The 17657-nt window shown below is 37.9% G+C and overlaps 1 protein-coding gene across 2 annotated transcripts in view; it reads left to right on the top strand.

Moving 5' to 3' along the window:
• LOC145662591 (venom carboxylesterase-6-like) overlaps positions 1–17657 on the top strand; it is a 135810-nt gene that overhangs the window by 55203 nt on the left and 62950 nt on the right. For both annotated transcript variants that reach the window (XR_014127066.1, XM_081728308.1), the window contains exon 6: positions 2338–2503. Coding sequence is in view for 1 of the 2 variants with exons in the window: in XM_081728308.1 (XP_081584434.1) it covers positions 2338–2503 (166 nt within the window). In the remaining variant the exon portion in view is untranslated. The remainder of the gene's footprint in view (positions 1–2337; positions 2504–17657) is intronic.

Here is a 17657-nt window from a genome sequence, read left to right as displayed (position 1 = left end):
ATTATAAGGTTAAGGAGTTTGAAGAAGATATACAGGGTGTTTCAAAACAACATCGACAACGTTTGGGAGGCGATTCCTAACACCAAGATATGACAAATAGCATAGACCAAACTGTGTGCACAAATGCTTCCTTTCGGAGTTATAGGCCCCCGAAAACATGTAAAAATGAATTTTAAAGGTCCATAGCTCCAAAACTATGGGACCTTCCGTAGTCAGGTAAAGACTTCTCTTAGGAACAGTATGTGTTCTATCCAAAAGTCCATGTTTTTGAATCCTGTGGTATTTCCGCAACAATTTTTATGGAGGGAGTTGGTGAGTACTTCAGATTATATACCCGTAGCCAAAATCCCTCGATAAAAATTGTTACGCGAGTGCCTTAGGATTCTGAAACATGGATCCTTGAATAGTGCACATATTAGTTTCTACGTGAAGTCTTGCCCCGACCGCGAAAGGTCCCATAGTTTTGGAGTCGTGGGCCTTCAAAGTTCATTTTTTCATGTTTTCGGCAGCCTATAACTCAGAAAGGAAGCATTTGTGCACCCAGATTGGTCTATACTTTTTGTATTATCTGGGTATCAGGAATCACTCCCAAACGTTGTCGGTGTTGTTTTGAAACACCCTGTATACATATTGGTATAAGTAAAGAAGGAATTTACTTATAGATTTTCATTTGACATTTACTGTCTGTATACAGACTTAATGACAATGAAAATATTCTATTCTATTCTATTATTAAGAGGGCGCAGTATCTAGCGACAGTATCACACCAGCATCACTTCTGTTTTAATTATAAATTAATGTTTCTCTTGCATTATCAGCATTTTCTAAATGAAGTTTCTGTACAGCAATATGTGCTTTATGTCTGAGAGATTGCAAATTACTACTATTACACCAAACTTTTAACTACTGTTGAAGGGAAAACCACACCAAGCAGATTAAACTACAGTGGAGTCTCGATAATTCGAACACTTTTAATCCGAACATCCGGTTAATCCGAACAGGTCTGGAAAGAATATTTTATTTTATTTATTTATTGTTACGAAAATAAACAGTTTTAGGAAATTAATAATTAAAAGAATGGAAATGGGTGCATGCTTTTATAGAAAACAAAATAAACTTTCGTTATATACAGTTTTTTCTTTAATTCTGTACCTGTATTCAGGCCTTAAGCCACATTACGATAATTACACAAAGTTTGGAATAGAATACACTGTACGTATTGTATATACAATATTGAAACTTATAGGTTTAGTATGAGTGAAATATGGTCTTATAGTACCTAGATATAGTACCTTTGAACTACACAAAGATAATAAAACCCTTAACGGAAAGATTTATAACTACTGTACGTATTGTACATGGGAAAATAAAGGCATCAAGTTTTTCCAACTTTTTAAACATTTTTCCAGTACAGTGCTTATACTGTAGTCAGAAAACATGTTTTGAAATAATATACGCTATGTATTACAATACAATAGACCCGTTCACCCGCTTCAAACCGCGATTTTACTGTTAATCCGGCTAATCCGAACAAAACCTAATCCGAACAGGGTCCGGTCCCTGGTCCCCTCATGCTGGTGTGTTCATGTTGATGTCTTGTAAGAAAAACAAATTCATTATTTGTGAAATACGTAGGTTTATACTGACTGAATAACAACAAACGTTTATCAGTCTACAGTTTATATTACGCTTAATAATTGAATGAAGTGAGGATGCCACTATTTACTATATTGTTAGATATTATATATGGGACAACGCACTTTGCCCTGGACTGTAATCTGAAGTTCTTGTGAGGAAAGTCCTTCTTACTGGGCGGGCTTGGATAGCTTACCATACTGAGGCACATAGCCTGTGGCTACTCATCATTGGGCGAAAGATCTCCGCGAAAACGCCGAAGTCGCCCAAGTGAACCCAAATTTAAAACTTGTATTAGGGTTGCACAGAGCCACGATATTTTCTGAATTAAACGCTGTACTTAGTTCTCTGCCGTGAATGTTACACATTCGTGAAATCTCTATAATGGGTGTGAGAAAAACGACAAAGGAAATCGTTACAAAGAGTGACTACTTACTTCTAACCGAAATTGTATTCTTACTTACTATTGCTGTTTAGCATTATTACAAACAATATTTTGAGCCGGCCTGAAGAGAAAGGCGTCACAGCTTGTCACGTGCCCGTCTGTTCGCATTATAGTGCGTCTGCATACCCATACCTCTTTACCACACGGCAACGTCGCGTCACAACCTTCCTTATATTTACTTGGCTCACCCTACATCATGTTTGTTCCACGGTTTAGTAGCGTGGTATATCAAATGCCTTATTCTTCTACAAATCTAGGTATGGATGTATGCTCCATACATTCCATTTGGCCCCGTTGTGGAAATAGCAGGTAACGACCCATTCTTACCGGAAGACCCTGAAATTATTGTGAAGGAAGGAAAAGCGAAACCACTGCCGTGGATCACTGGTGTTACCTCAGAAGATGGTCTTTATGCTGCAGGTGGTAAGTGATATATGAACAAAATAATAAATAGATAAGTTAGAGTGTCCACCACAATTGATCTTGTTAGTACTAAACACTAAAGGCCTTATGCAAAGTCGATCTGACGCGTAATTAGTGTCATACTAAAGATTTCGACTAACATATGCTTCCTGCAGTAGTCAGTCCTTTAGTATGACGCTAATCATACGTCAAAACGACTCTGCATAAAGTTCTAAATAGAACGGAATTCAATGAGTGCATGACGAGTTTCATTATTTAATTATGCTGAAAAAGGGTATTATGAATAATAACATTCACTTACAATTTCATAGGAATAACGAACTCAGAAAGTTTTGCTGAGACTGACCTTCAACATCATGTGATTTTCTTTAGTTTCCTTACGATGCTTGGGTCAGTTTCAGTTTGAATTCTGCAAGTATTACGTTAGTGCTGAGTCTTCCATTGAGTGTATTATCATATACCGATAAACATTTGAAATAACAACAAATAATAAACAATTGTTCTTTTGCAATTGTCGTAATTGAACTTAATGTATCTGTTCGTTTTAAGATTTAGCATTTCTGTCATCATTTTGAGTATATTAAATCTGGACTCACAATTCAACATGAGATCAACATCTTGAATTAGTTTACTTCTAATAGCTTTCAATTGAAAGTTAATTTACAGCCACTGGTGTTAATTTATTATTGAAATGGCTCGAGAATACACCTTATATTCGCACTTAGAGGTACGAAAGTGTAATAGTTCAATTGCAAAACTTTGTTCTAAGTGATAATATCTGTAGTAGCCTAATGTTGAATTGATTCAAATTATTTCACAACTTGTAATGAATTGATTCTGACATTTTATAGTCAATCATGAAAAGTTATGAGAAGAACATAAAAAGCAACAAACAACATGTATCTCCATCAGAGATCGAATCTGGGACCATGGTATATGTACACTGTAAAAAATAAGGTGTTGAAACAACACAAAATGACTGCCACTTTAGCGTGTTACTTGTGTGTTAATTCAGCACCAAGCATTTTTTTTTTGTTTTTGTTTGTCGTCCCGTTTAAAGGGTTGTGCCCTTTCTTCGGGTACGTGCTGTAATATAGATCAATTATCTCTATGGAAATGTAGGTGGTCTAAGGGTTGTCATGTTTATTGTTTTTTTTATTCATTACATTCATATTAAACATACATGGATTGAAATGATTCCAAGAAAAAATAAAAAGTAAATAAATAAATAAATAAATAACACAAGCAGTAATAGGTTAATGTCTAGAAGTGAACATTGCTAGTTATTACATAAACACAAATGATGAAAGGAAAAGAAAATTGAGGGCTGTAGTAAAGAAAATGAACAAATGTAATGAATGGATGAAATGCAGTGCTTTGCACGTCACATCACAAGGTTATGTTAGTTCGGACGAATTAAGTTATCTTCTGTTCATGGGGCGATTCAGGAACTGATGAAGACGGAAGAGTCCCTTGTTAATAGGTATTACTGTGCATCAGTGTTGGGCAAATTTCAATTGAATTAACAATTAACAATTAATTTGTAAATTTAATTGTTAATTTCAATTAACAATTGAAGTAAGTAGAGATGCAAAAAAGCCGGCTTTTTTGAATCGATGTTTTTTTTCACATAAAAAGCCGGCTTTTTTGGGAAAAAAACGAGAATTTTGGAAATTTTGGCTTTTTTCAACTTCATGATTTTTCTATCTAAATAGCTTTCTTATAGTATATTCTATAGTTAGATAAAAAATCCATGACCTGAATGTGATATTTCGCTCTGAAATTCACCATCAAGATGGATGGAGCACATGTTTTATGAATTAAAGCTAATATGAAGAATGTAGTATTTGAGGGTAATTTTAGAGGCTATTTAACTTTATTTTAACTTTTGAGTTATCGACATCTTTTTTCTTCTGTAGTTTGTCATCCGTGTTTCATTTCTAAGAGCTTTTAGTACTCTAGCTTCTAGCGCAAAAGTTAAACTTGCCCGTTTTTCTATTATCCGTCGAAGCGTACGTTTTTCAATATATCCGTCAAACCGTACTTCCACATTTCTGTTATACTGTAGCTGTGAAGTGATTTAGCAATAATTTTCCGGACACAACCTTGAATACCAATTTATACAAATAATCAGTAGCGGATTTAGAAAAGTACTTTAGGAGGGTTTTTTTCTGATTGTTTCGTTTTCTAAAAAGTCCTAATTTTATTTGGGAAGTGCTTGAAGTTTATGAGTACAGGCATAACTAATATTTCGTTTCGTTTATATGTTTAGCAATAATCTTCCGGATACAACTTTAAAAATCATTTTATACTGAGAATCAGTGGCGGATTTAGAAAAGTATTTTAGGAAGGGTTTCTTACTAATGTTTAGTTTTTTTAAACATTCGTAATTTTTATTTGACGGGAGCTTAAAGTTTATGAGTAAAGGCATAAATAATAGATATTTCGTTTGTTGCAGACATTCCGTAACTTTGGGGAACGGGCTTCAGTCCGAAAGACCGCTCCCCTAACCTTCGCAAAACCGTCACTGCTGGTAATTAGTAATAATAATGATTTAAAAACAATAAAAAAGGAAGTCGCCCAACTCACAGTACACGCACTATTTCTACATTCACAGATGGAATGAAGAAAAGCTTTGTCAGAATGGTCGAATGCTGGTTGAATCCCGGACTTCCCGATAGAAGCGCAAAAGCTAACCACTCAGTCATGTTTGTTGCTTGTATTTAGCTTAACTTAAATATATTCCGTAGTCCTTTTTTGGGGGGGGGGGGTTCCGTAATGATATGTTGAATCCCTCTTGTTAAAAATTCAGAAAACTTGAGGATTGGGTAAACCGTGTGATGGTGGTTATATAAAACTTAACTGTAGAATTTCAAGAATATACAGAACCAAAAGCTCTAGATGTGCAGCCTTTAAGTGTATCATATAAATCTAAGTATTTCTCTTATGTTTTATTTTCATTTTATTTTGTTTCAAAAAGAGGGTATGGAATATTTTGAAGTAAAAATACTACATACTATTTTGCTAGTTATTTGTGTATTCTTTAAAAAGAAGTGTTTACTTTTAGGGTTGGCTGATTTACACCAACTTTTTTTTTAATAACTGGTTTAAACCACAAAAATAAAAAGAATGAAAAATGCGAATCGTGTGAACTTCATGGTAACGTTTCCAGATATCAAACCACCTGCAATAGTTTTATTTCCCTTTCACCTTTTAATCAAGGTGTCCCATGTTCAATTCTCGGTCGAACCACAATCCCTTTCTCATGCGTAACCCAAGTAGCGGTTCGGATGTCAGTTTAAGCGAAAGTCTTCTCCTTGATAACCTCGGTATTTCGTAAGGATTTTAAGCCTAAATATACGAAACAAACCAAATTGTATATTTCTACATGCCTAAATGCGTGTTGTTTTATAAAGAAGCCAATATTGCTTAAATATATTGATAGGAATTGGCAAAATTTATCGATTGCCTACGTAGCTTCCAACCAGAGGCGGATTAAAGGAGGGGGCGAGGGGGGCGATCCCCCCCAAAAGCCCTCTAAAATATTAAAATTACACACAAGGAAGAAGGACGATGTTACTTGCGGCCAGAACATCTGGAAAACTATCCATGGCTGGTTCTTTCCCATAAGGAGAGGGATCTTTTTTGTAAATATTGCTCACTTTTTGCAACGGGTTTTGTGGGGGGAGGGGATATCGAAGAAACATGCCTCTCCAAACTCTTGAGATTAAAACTTTGAATAAATTCGCTACTTTCTAAGGTATTTTAGAAACTTACAACAAGGCATAATATCACATTAACACTCTTAAGATCGGAAAAGCGTTTCTGAAAAACTACTGGGAACCAGTGAAATCAGTCGAGAATCAAATCAACTCGTCAAGAAGACAAATAATCCTAAATCGCAACAAACTGAAATTAATGTTGGGAAATATGATATTCCTTGGAAGGCAAGGCATTGCTTTTTAAGGCCACACGGACAAGGGCGCCGATTTCTCCGTAAATTTGGGGGGCCATTCAGATGCAAAATGTATATATATGAGGATTTTAAGACAAATTGCATTCAAATTATGTCAAATATTGTATATTCATAAATACAATAGGCAGGCCCACATGAGATTTGGGGGGCCCGGCCCCCCAGGATCGGCGCCCTTGCACAGGGACGGTGCGTGTGTGGATAATTGGACCTCAGATGGTGACAGTGCAGAAACTAAGTTCAACGTGGGCAATTTTCGAAAATTGCTCAAATTTAGAATGGCTTGTAGTGACGATCTCTTAAAGAATCACTGGAAGAAAGCATCGAAAAGGACCATTTTTGCCAATAAAACCACACAAAATGCCCTCATTCAGGGTTGGGGATGAGAAATCACTTCTGCAAAATTGTCAATCGAGTACGAGAGGATCAGTTATATTCTATTATGTTTGATGAGACTACGGTCGTTTCGCACACATCTCAGCTGTCTTTGATTCTAAGGTACGAACACATGGATGAAATAAGAGAAGACTGCTTCGGTTTCATTGATCCTCGATCAGCAGAGCTGAAAGGTGAGGTCATTGATTCGAGCTCGGAATCCGAAGACGCAGAACCGCCCGAACTCTCACTGACTGGGGGGAAAATTGGAGAAATTGTTCCAACTTTGCTACGGGACTTCTCACTCGACCCGAAAAACTGCGTTGGTATTGGTACAGATGGTTGCGCCGTCACGACCTCTCAAAGTCGAGGGGCAGTGCAGGAGATCCAGAAGGAGGCTTCAAACGCGCTGCACTGTTCATATTGCAGTCACAGTCTCAACTTGTCCATCTCCAGGTCGTCGTCAGTACAGTGCATGAGGAACTGTCTGGGAACATCGAAAGAGATCATTGCGTTTTTCACTGCATCGTCAAAACTGTCCTTAAGCTTATGGTTAGTGGCCAGTTGGAGACATTGTGTGAAATGAGAAGGGTTGAACGGAACGACGTGGTGTTACAATTTCACGTGAAATTTCAATAAATAAGTGAGGTTCTACAGTGTGTTCCAAATAGAGATGCAAGGGCTCGGAAAAAAACCGGCTTTTTTGGAAAAAATCTCGGTTTTTTCTGCTTTGCTTTTTTGCTTGGGAAATTTTGGGCTTTTTTCAAAATTCTGCTTTAAATCGATAAAGCAGACTTTGTTTCGCTTCTCTATAACACAGAAAGTCATTTAATTAGTGGTTGATGCCGATAATAATATAAAACCTCGAAAGTAAACAATGTATTTCGAAAAGATATTTTAAACAATTTTACTTCAACATTTTTACATTATGAATTCCAAAGGATTAACCAATGTATATAATACACACATTTTAACCTCCTATATACAAAAGTAAGCAGAGTTGGCAAGAACCATGGTTGTTTCTGAAAATGCCAAAAACCCGTTTTGGGGGGGCAGTTTAAACCAGGCTTTTTTGGGGTTTAAACCAGGTTTTTTGATTTAGATATTTTGCTTTATGTATTTGTATTACATATTCACAGAAATAAGTTTGTTTCTCCTTGGTGTTATTATTCAACAACGGGGTTATGCTGGAAGAGGTCCCATAAGCTTAAAGAAGTCCGGTCAGTAAATTTCTTAAATTGAGAAACTCCCGCCCTAGCCATCGGGAAAATCCCGTCATTCTTTTAAATGTAAAACAATAACGGGAAAATCCTGTAAAATTTAATTTGCATGTAAAATTTAAAGGTCAACGTATTATAATCAGTACGCTAAAACTGAGTGACACACAATCATAGTCAACGTCTTGCGAATAAAATCAGAAAAATAAACACACTGCTGAACAAGACTGCACTTATTTAATATAAAAACACATTTACACGTGACGTTTCGATTTTCTATCCAAGATCCTCATCAGACGTACACTCACGTCTGATGAGGATCTTGGATAGAAGATCGAAACGTCACGTGTAAATGTGTTTTTATATTAAATAAGTGCAGTCTTGTTCAGCAGTGTGTTTATTTTTCTAAAACTGAGGTATTAAATTACAAATTTAGTATGTAGGTATCATTGAAAGTCCAATCCAAGCTAATGTTGGAAGCTAAGTAGGCAATCGATAAATTTTACCAATTTTAATCAATATATTTAAGCAACCTTCGCTTCTTTATAAAACAACAGGCATGCAGAAATATATAATTTGGTTTCGTTTTGTATGTTTAGGCTTAACATCCTTACGTAATACCGAGGTTATCAAGGAGAAGACTTTTGCTTAAAGTGACATCCGAAAGAGTACTTGGTTTACACATGAAAGAAGGGTTGTGGTTCGACCGACAATTGAACATGGGACACCTTGATTAAAAGGTGAAAAGGAAATAAGACTAATGCAGATGGTTTGACATGTGAAACGTCACTATGAAGTTCACACGATTCGCATTTTTGTTCTTTTAATTTTTCTAGTTTAAACCAGTTATTAAAAAAAAAAAAAACAGCTGGTGTAAACGAGCCAACCCTAAGAGTAAAAACTTCTTTCAAAAAATACACAAATAACTAGCAAAATTGTATGTAGTATTTTTACTTCAAAATATTCCATACCCTCTTTTTGAAACAAAATAAAATTAAAATAAAACATAGAAATACTTAGATTTGTATGATACAATTAAAGGCTGCACATGGTTCTGTATATTCTTGAAATTCTACAGTCAAGTTTTTTATAACCACCATGAAGGGCGCCCATCAGGGGGGTTAAGGGGGCGCCCATCAGGGGGGTTAAGGGGGCGCTTGCCCCCCTAGAGGAAAATGTACTTCAGAATATTGAAAATCCAATAGGATTTTTACATTAGTTACAGCAAAATTTGAAACTATTTTTGAAACGTCGCTTATACTTCCCCTCCTTGGAAACCACAACATGGGCGCCCTTGACCACCATCACGGTTTATCCAGTCCTCAAGTTTTCTGAATTTTTAACAAGAGGGATTCAACATATCATTACGGAACAAAAAAAAAAAAAAAAGACTACGGAATATATTTAAGTTAAGCTAAATACAACTGCACAACAAACGTGACTGAGTGGTTGGCTTTTGCGCTTCTATCGGGAAGTCTGGGACTCAACCCAGCATTCGACCATTCTGACAAAACCTTCCTTCATTCCATCTGAGAATGTAGAAATAGTGCGTGTACTGGCCGACTAGGAGTGTAGGAGTTGGCCGACTTCCTTTCTTATTGTTTTTAAATCGTTATTATTACTAATTACCAGCAGTGACGGTTTTGCGAAGGTTAGAGGATCGGTCTTTCGGACTGAAGCCTGTTCTCCAAAGTTGTGGAATGTCTAAAACGAACGAAATATCTATTAGTTATGCCTTTACTCATAAACTTTAAGCTCCCGTCAAATAAAAATTACGAATGTTTAGAAAAACTAAACATTAGTAGTAAGAAAACCCCTCCCAAAACACTTTTTTAAATTCGCCACTGATTCTCAGTATAAAATGATCTTCAAGGTTGTATCCGGAAGATTATTGCTAAACATATAAACGAAACGAAATATTAGTTATGCCTGTACTCATAAACTTCAAACACCTCCCAAATAAAATTAGGACTTTTTAGAAAACGAAACAATCAGAGAAACCCCTCCCAAAGTACTTTTCTAAATCCGCTATTGATTATTTGTATAAATTGGTATTCAAGGTTGTATCTGAAAAATTATTGCTAAATCATTGCACAACTACAGTATAATAGAAATGTGCAAATACGGTTTGACGGACATATTGAAAAACGTATGCTTTGACGGATATATAGAAAAACGTAAGTTTAACTTTCGTGCTAGAAGCTGGAGTACTAAGCTCTTAGAAATGAAACACGGATGACAAACTAAAATGATCTAGAGAAGGAAAAAAATGTCGATAACTCAAAAGTTAAAATAAAGTTAAATAACCTGTAAAATTGCCCTCAAATACTACATTCTTCATGTTAGCTTTAATTCGTAAAATATGTGCTCCATCCATCTTGATGGTGAATTACAGAGCTAAATATGGCATTCAGGTCGTGGAAATCTTATCTAACTATAGAATATACTATAAGAAAGCTATTTGGATAGAAAAATCATGAAAATGAAAAAAGCCAAAATTTCCAAAATTCTCGGTTTTTTTTCCAAAAAAGCCGGCTTTTTATGTGAAAAAAACCATCGATTCAAAAAAGCCGGCTTTTTTGCATCTCTAGTTCCAAATGATCCGACTTTCTTCTGCCATGCACGACAGCGAGTTTATCGTAACTATTACGTGTCTTCAAGATGTTCTCACGATAGCCCTCCCTTCAATCGACTTTTGCAGAAGACAAATTTAGACATGAACGCAACGTCAGATGCCATTCAGGACACTATCGCAGCATTAAACAAGAAGCGTTCACTCAGCAAAGAATTCAAGGCAACTTTCGAAGCAACATCCAGAATGGTTGCCAGTGTCGACGTACAGATTCAAACTCCTCATCTCACCCAAAGACAACACATCGTACGAACTTCAGGGCAGATGACACGACATCTTACTACTGGAGAACTGTCTACATTCCGTTGATAGAGTCGGTTGTAGAAGACCTCAAAACTCGTCTTGCGCAAGAAGTTTTAAATGTATACGGACTCAACATTCTATTGCCAACACGCGCAACTGACTAAACTCTGAGCAACAACTTCCGCGTTCTAGCAGAAAGATTTTAGAAAACTATCGGAACTCAAGAAAAAATGCTGTTTTCCCTCTTTAGTCCTGAATTTGCAATCTGCACTTCTAAATGGAAGAGAATTAAATAAAAAGGTGAAACTTTATCACGGACTCCGTTGGAGGCCTTAACCACCAACGACGAAGATCTTCACGTGACTATTCGAAAAATGCTGCGTATACTTGTAACCCTGTGGTTCGGATTCCACGTTAATCAGTAGGTCTCATGTAGCCTTGCTGATGGAAAGGACGTTTAACTCAACATCAACTAAATTTGTAACCCTGCATTCGAGCGTGGCCAGCGCAGAACGATCTTAATCCACATTGCACCGACTGAAAATGTGGTTACGATCTCATTCTGGCGAAAAGCGGCTGAATGGACTAGCACTTTTAAATGTCATAGGGACATTGTCGTAGATCGCGACAATATTATATCAACAAATACGCTTTGTGTGGTATTCGCCGAAAAGCGTGTTTTGCGTTGTAACTTTAAAGTTCTTTTGTCCTTTTGTTTAATTCATTTTACTAAAATACAGAAACTATGAGCGTTCTAATATATGTTTAACCTGATATTTTTTCTAGCGAAATATTTAGTAAAGCATAGCCACAACCAGGCCTGTAGACAGAATATCTTTTCGGGGAGGGGGCATTGTGGTGAAAATTCCGTAGCAATTATATCTTTCACCTTCTTTTCCTGAATCCGTTTTACCTTTCTTTTTTTGGGGGGGGATTTCGGGGAACATATCCCACTCTACAATAAAGAGCCCCCCCTAAGACGTTTGGTTTAATCCGCCAATGCTTCCAACATTAGCTTGGATTGGACTTTCAATGATATCTACGTACCGGTACTAAATTTGTAATTTAATACCTCAGTTTTAGCGTACTGATTATGGTACGTTGACCTTTAAATTTTACATGCAAAGCAATAACAGGATTTTCCCGTTATTGTCTTACATTTCAAGTAATGACGGGATTTTCCCAATGGCTAGGGCGGGAGATTCTCAACTTAAGAAATTTACTGACCGCACTTCTTTAAGCTTATGGGAGTTCTTCCGGCATAACCCCGCTGTTGCATAATAACATCAAGGCGAAACAAACTTAGGCTATTTCTGTGAATATGTAATATAAATACATAAAGCAAAAAAATCTAAGTCAAAAAAGCCTGGTTTAAACCAAAAAAGCCTGGTTTAAACATCCCCCCAAAACGGGTTTTTGGCATATTCAAAAACAACCACGGTTCTTGCCAACTCTGCTTACTTTTGTATATAGGAGGTTAAAAAATTCTTATTATATACATTGGTTAATCCTGTGGAATTCATAATGTAAATATGTTGAAGAAAAATTGTTTGAAATATTTTTTTGAAATTCATAGTTTATTTTCGATGTTTTATATTATTATCAGCATCAACCACTAATTAAATGATTTTTTGTGTTATAGAGAAGCGATACAAAGTCTATTTTATCAATTTAAAGCAGTATTTTGAAAAAAGCCCAAAATTTCCGAAGCAAAAAAGCAAAGCAGAAAAAACCGAGTTTTTTTTCCAAAAAAGCCGGTTTTTTTCCGAGCCCTTGCATCTCTAGAAGTAAGTAATGGTTAATTGTTAATTGCAGTTGGCCATTAATAATGGAGAATCAATTGCAATTAATCAATTGATTGAAAGTAATTGCAGTGGAAAGTAATTATAATTGAATTCAGAAATTCAATTGCAATTGAAATTAATTGGCAATTAATTCAATTGCAATTGATTCCCACAGCAATTACTTTCAATTGATTGATCAATTGCAATTGATTTTCACTGATTAATTTTCAACACTGTAGTTGAGAGAGGGCGTGGGGCAATGGAAACTTTAGCCACGACCAATTGACTCACCACCCTTCGTGACCCACAACCCACCGTGACCCACTCTGACCCACCACCCACCATGAACCACTCTCACCCACTGTGACCCACAGACCTACCAAAACCCATTGTCATCAACTCTGACCCATGATTCAAGCCCTCTTCTCTACTGACTATAAAGAGTTTAAACTTGTAATAAAACAAGCCTATGAAATTATCACTCATCGGAGTTTGAATTTCTACGACCAATCGCTCAAGCATCACTCTATTACAATAAGGGCGGATCTGACCTTTCTAATATAAATAAAATAAAGAGTTTGTTCGTGTCTGTCTGTCTATCTTTGTGCGGCCTGTGAACCAGATGAGTGGATTGAAACTTTTCAAAATTTGGTCATGGGTAGCTTGGTCTAGGCCCCAGATCAAGACGAAGAGGTTTTTTTTCAAATTTCGAACTAAAGAGGCCTCAGGGGGACGTTTACCGAGACCGGCCTGGAGACCAGACAAGTTGACCGAGAGCTACCAAATTGTGGTCAAAGATACCTTGGTTTAGGTCCCACACCAAGGCGAAGCGTTTTTGACAAAATTCGAACCAGGGGGTCTCAGGGGAGGCGTTTACAGGAACATGTAAAAGTAGTAAAAATGACCGATATCAGTGTCGATTTCATAGTTCTCGCGGTCGCTGAGATCAATGGTAAAACTCTGATCGCATTAACTTCCAAATTCACCCTATTCGGCTGCGGGCCGTGGGTTAACGGGAAGGGGGGACCGAAACGTAAAAGTAATCCAAAATGACTGATATTAGTGTCAAATCCATAGTTTTCGCGGTTGCTGAGATCAATGGTGACACTACCATTAGCGATGACTTTCAAATTCATCCACCGTTGTATGCAGGCCTTGGGTCATCAGAGGGGGGAGTTCCGAGACATGTAAAAATAATAAAAAATGACCGATATTAATGTCAAATCCATAGTTTTCGGGGTCGCTGAGCTCAATGGTGAATCTCAAGACCGCGTTTACTTTATATTTAGCCCCCATTAGCTAAGGAAGGGGGGCATTATAAAGGGGATCACGAGACATGTAAAAATAATCCACAATGACCGATATTAGTGTCAAATCCGTAGTTTTCGCGGTCGCTGAGATCAATGGTGATACTTTCATTAGCGATGATTGTCAAATTTAGCCACCATTGTTTGCGGGCTGGGAGTCACCGGGAGTGGGGAATTGCGAGACATGTAAAAATAATGGAAAATGACCGATATTAGTGTCAAACCCATAGTTTTCGCTATCGCTGAGATAAATGGTGATACTTCCACAGGCGTTGACTTCCAAATACAACCCCCATTGGCTGCGGGCCAGGGGCGTTTTTTCAAAATTGGAACCAGAGGATCATAGGGGCTTTTACCGGGATATGTAAAAGGTAGTAGAAAATGGCATATGTTAGTGTCACATTCATAGTTTTCGCGGTATCGGCTGGGGCTTAGAGGAGATTTTTTTCACAATTCGAACCAAGGGGCTCTGAGGGGGCGTTCACCGGGACATGTAAAAGTAGTAGAAAATGAACAATATTTGTGTCGAATCCATATTTATCGGGGTTGCTCATATGTATAGTGACACTCCAGATAGTGTTTACGTTCAAATTCAGCCCCTATCGGCCTTCCCAATGAAAACACATGTATGTTATTGGATATATATTCACAGAAAATATATCCAAATTTAGAAATGTTTCTTAACTGTTGTCCCACTGTTCAGTTTGTTTACATTGATATTTTATCTGATCATTTTTGACACACTTCCGGTGACTCACAAAACGTGGAAATAGGGGAACGAAACGACACGCAAAATCACTAGTCGATGCGAAAGGAAGGACCTCGAAATTCGATAGTGGCGGAACAATGGGTCATTTTCGTCCCAACTTTGAGGACCATTTTGACCGTCTTCCAGTGACGCACAAAACGTCGAAATAGATGCACAAAAGGGTACGCAATGTGAAATTAATGACCTCGAAATTCGATAGTGGCGGAACTCTTGGTCATTTTCGTCCCATCTTGGAAACCCGTTTTGACCCACTTCCGATAACGCACTAAACGTGGAAATAGGGGAACTAAACGGCACGAATATTCACTAGTCGATGCGAAAGGAAGGACCTTGAAATTCGGTAGTGTTGGAGCAATGGGTCATTTTCGTCCCACCTTTGAGGCCCATTTTGACCGTCTTCCAGTGACGCACAAAAGGGTACGCGATGTGAAATTAACGACTTCGCAATTCGATAGTGGCGGAACTCTTGGTCATTTTCGTCCCATCTTGGAAGCCCATTTTGACCGACTTCCGGTGACGCACAAAATGTGGAAATAGGGGCACGAAACGGCACGAAACGGCACGAAAATTCAATAGTCGATACGAAAGGTAGGACCACGAAATTCGTTAGTGGCGGAGCAGTGGGTCATTTTCGTCCCACATTTGAGGCCCATTTTGACCGTCTTCCAGTGACGCACAAAACGTCGAAATAGATGCACAAAAGGGTACGTGATGTGAAATTAACGACCTCGAAATTCGATAGTGGCGAAACTCTTGGTCATTTTCGTCCCATCTTGGAAGCCCATCTTGACCCACTTCCGGTGACAAACAAAACGTGAAAATACGCGCTCAAAACGGCAAAATGCTGGCACTAAATGATGCGAAAAAAGCGACCTCGAAATTCGTCGGTGACGGAACAGTGATTCCTTTTCTTCCCACCTTGGGGACCCATTTTAACCCACTTGCCATGACGGACAAAACGTGGAAGTAGACGCACAAAACGGCACAACACGATGTGAAGGAAACGACCTCGAAATTCATTGGTGTCGAACAGCAATAGCTTGTTCCGCCATATTTGTAGGTCCATTTTGACCCACTTCCGGTGACGCACAAAATGTGGGAATAGGCGCATAAAGCGACACAAAAGATGCAATAAAGATGCAAAACAAAGTACCTCGAAATTCGTTGGTCGGGGAACAAGTTAATGACGCCGTGAGCACCAATATAAGTATATACTGTAGTTCTTACCATCAAGGCTGAGAACTGTACACTCCAATATTTTAGTCAAAGTAGAAGCCCAACCGGGATAGTGGTGTCAACCTGCTCGGCTCGGTTTAACTGAGCGTACAGCTTGAGCTGTCTTAGTTGGGATGACCCATCGACTGGGCTCAATTGAACCGATGGCTTCAGCCGGATCGGTAGAGGCGAGTCATCGACTCGGCTCGATTGGAGCCAATGGCTCGAACGAGTTTCGTTTAAACGAGTCCATAGACTGGGTTCGAGTCAGCTTAACTGAGCCGATGGCTCGAACCGGCTCGGTTGGGGTAAACAACCAGCTCGGTTCGGTTCGTCTCGTGTGAGCCATCGGCTCGAGCTGGCTCGGTTGGATGAGCTGTTGGCTCGGCTCACTTCTCGATTCAGCTCGATAAGAGAATGAGCTGTGAGCGAGCCGCTTGAGTCGTTGACAACCCTAAACCCCGGTCGAGCAGTTTTGAACATGTTTGGCTGGAGTCCTATAACTTTTAACAATTTTTGGCTCGAGCCCGATTGCTTGCTCCTCCTGAACTCAAACCTAGAACCTCGTGTCTGATGTCCTTGCCTCCTGAAGATTTCTTGATGACCGAGATCGACAGTCAACTAATTTTTAGTATTCAAATATAAACCGCCTATATTCCACGTTTATACAGATACACGGTGGTATACTAATAATTAGTTATAGTAATAGTATCATTGATAATTATATTGTCTATCTAGGATACTTGAAGAGAGTAGTACTTGGAACTACACAAAGGATTTAGCTAAGATTGGCTCGTTTTGCCACGACTCGATGGAAACTCGATCCGAATTCGAGTCGAGTTGGGGGAAATTTTTCGAACCGAATTCTCGAGTCGAGCTCAAAGGTGTCTGCTTCGAGTCGAGTCGAGTTTTAAAGAAACTCGCTCGAACTCGCTCGTGCCCATTCCTATTGTATGCATGACGGGCATATAGAATTCTTTCGAGGGAGATAGAACCATAAACATAATATATTTTAAAACAATACTTAGTTTCACGGCTTCCTTCCCAGGTTGGCGAAGGGATGGTAGTTTCTTATAAGTACCTTATTTGAAATATGTAAAACAGTAACAACTGGACAACACAATATACTCACATCTTCTTGTCTTCATTTTTAGTTGCTGATTTCAATTGCAATTAACAATTACAAGTTTCAATTGTCAATTGCAATTAACAATTAAATTTTTCAATTGCACCCTTTGCGATTGACAATTAACAATTAAAAATTTCAATTGCCTGGTGACCAATTAACAATTAACAATTGACGAAAATTTAATTGCAAGTTTTATGATTGAATTCAATTGCAATTGAAATTAATTGTCAATTACAAATTGAAATCAATTGCAATTGAAATCAATTGCAATTAATTTTGAGACAATTACTTTCAATTGATTTCAATTGATTTTGCCCAACACTGCTGTGCATATGATGGATAGATATGAGATGAAAGTCCATGCGGTCGGTAGATTATATAGATTTCAGGGTCCAACATGTCATCATCTAACTGTAAATGATATAATGTCATGAAGTGTTGGAGAGGGGTGTCAATGAAACTTGGTGGAGCCTCGTTGTCACGGTCGTAGCGGAGTATATCAAGTATCAT

The sequence above is a fragment of the Thermobia domestica genome, chromosome 10 (genome assembly GCF_964235325.1).
Source record: "Thermobia domestica chromosome 10, izTheDome1.hap1.1, whole genome shotgun sequence".
In the NCBI taxonomy this organism is placed as follows: domain Eukaryota; kingdom Metazoa; phylum Arthropoda; class Insecta; order Zygentoma; family Lepismatidae; genus Thermobia; species Thermobia domestica.
The sequence above is the reverse complement of the archived record's forward strand: the minus strand, read 5'-3'. Positions and strand labels throughout refer to the sequence as shown.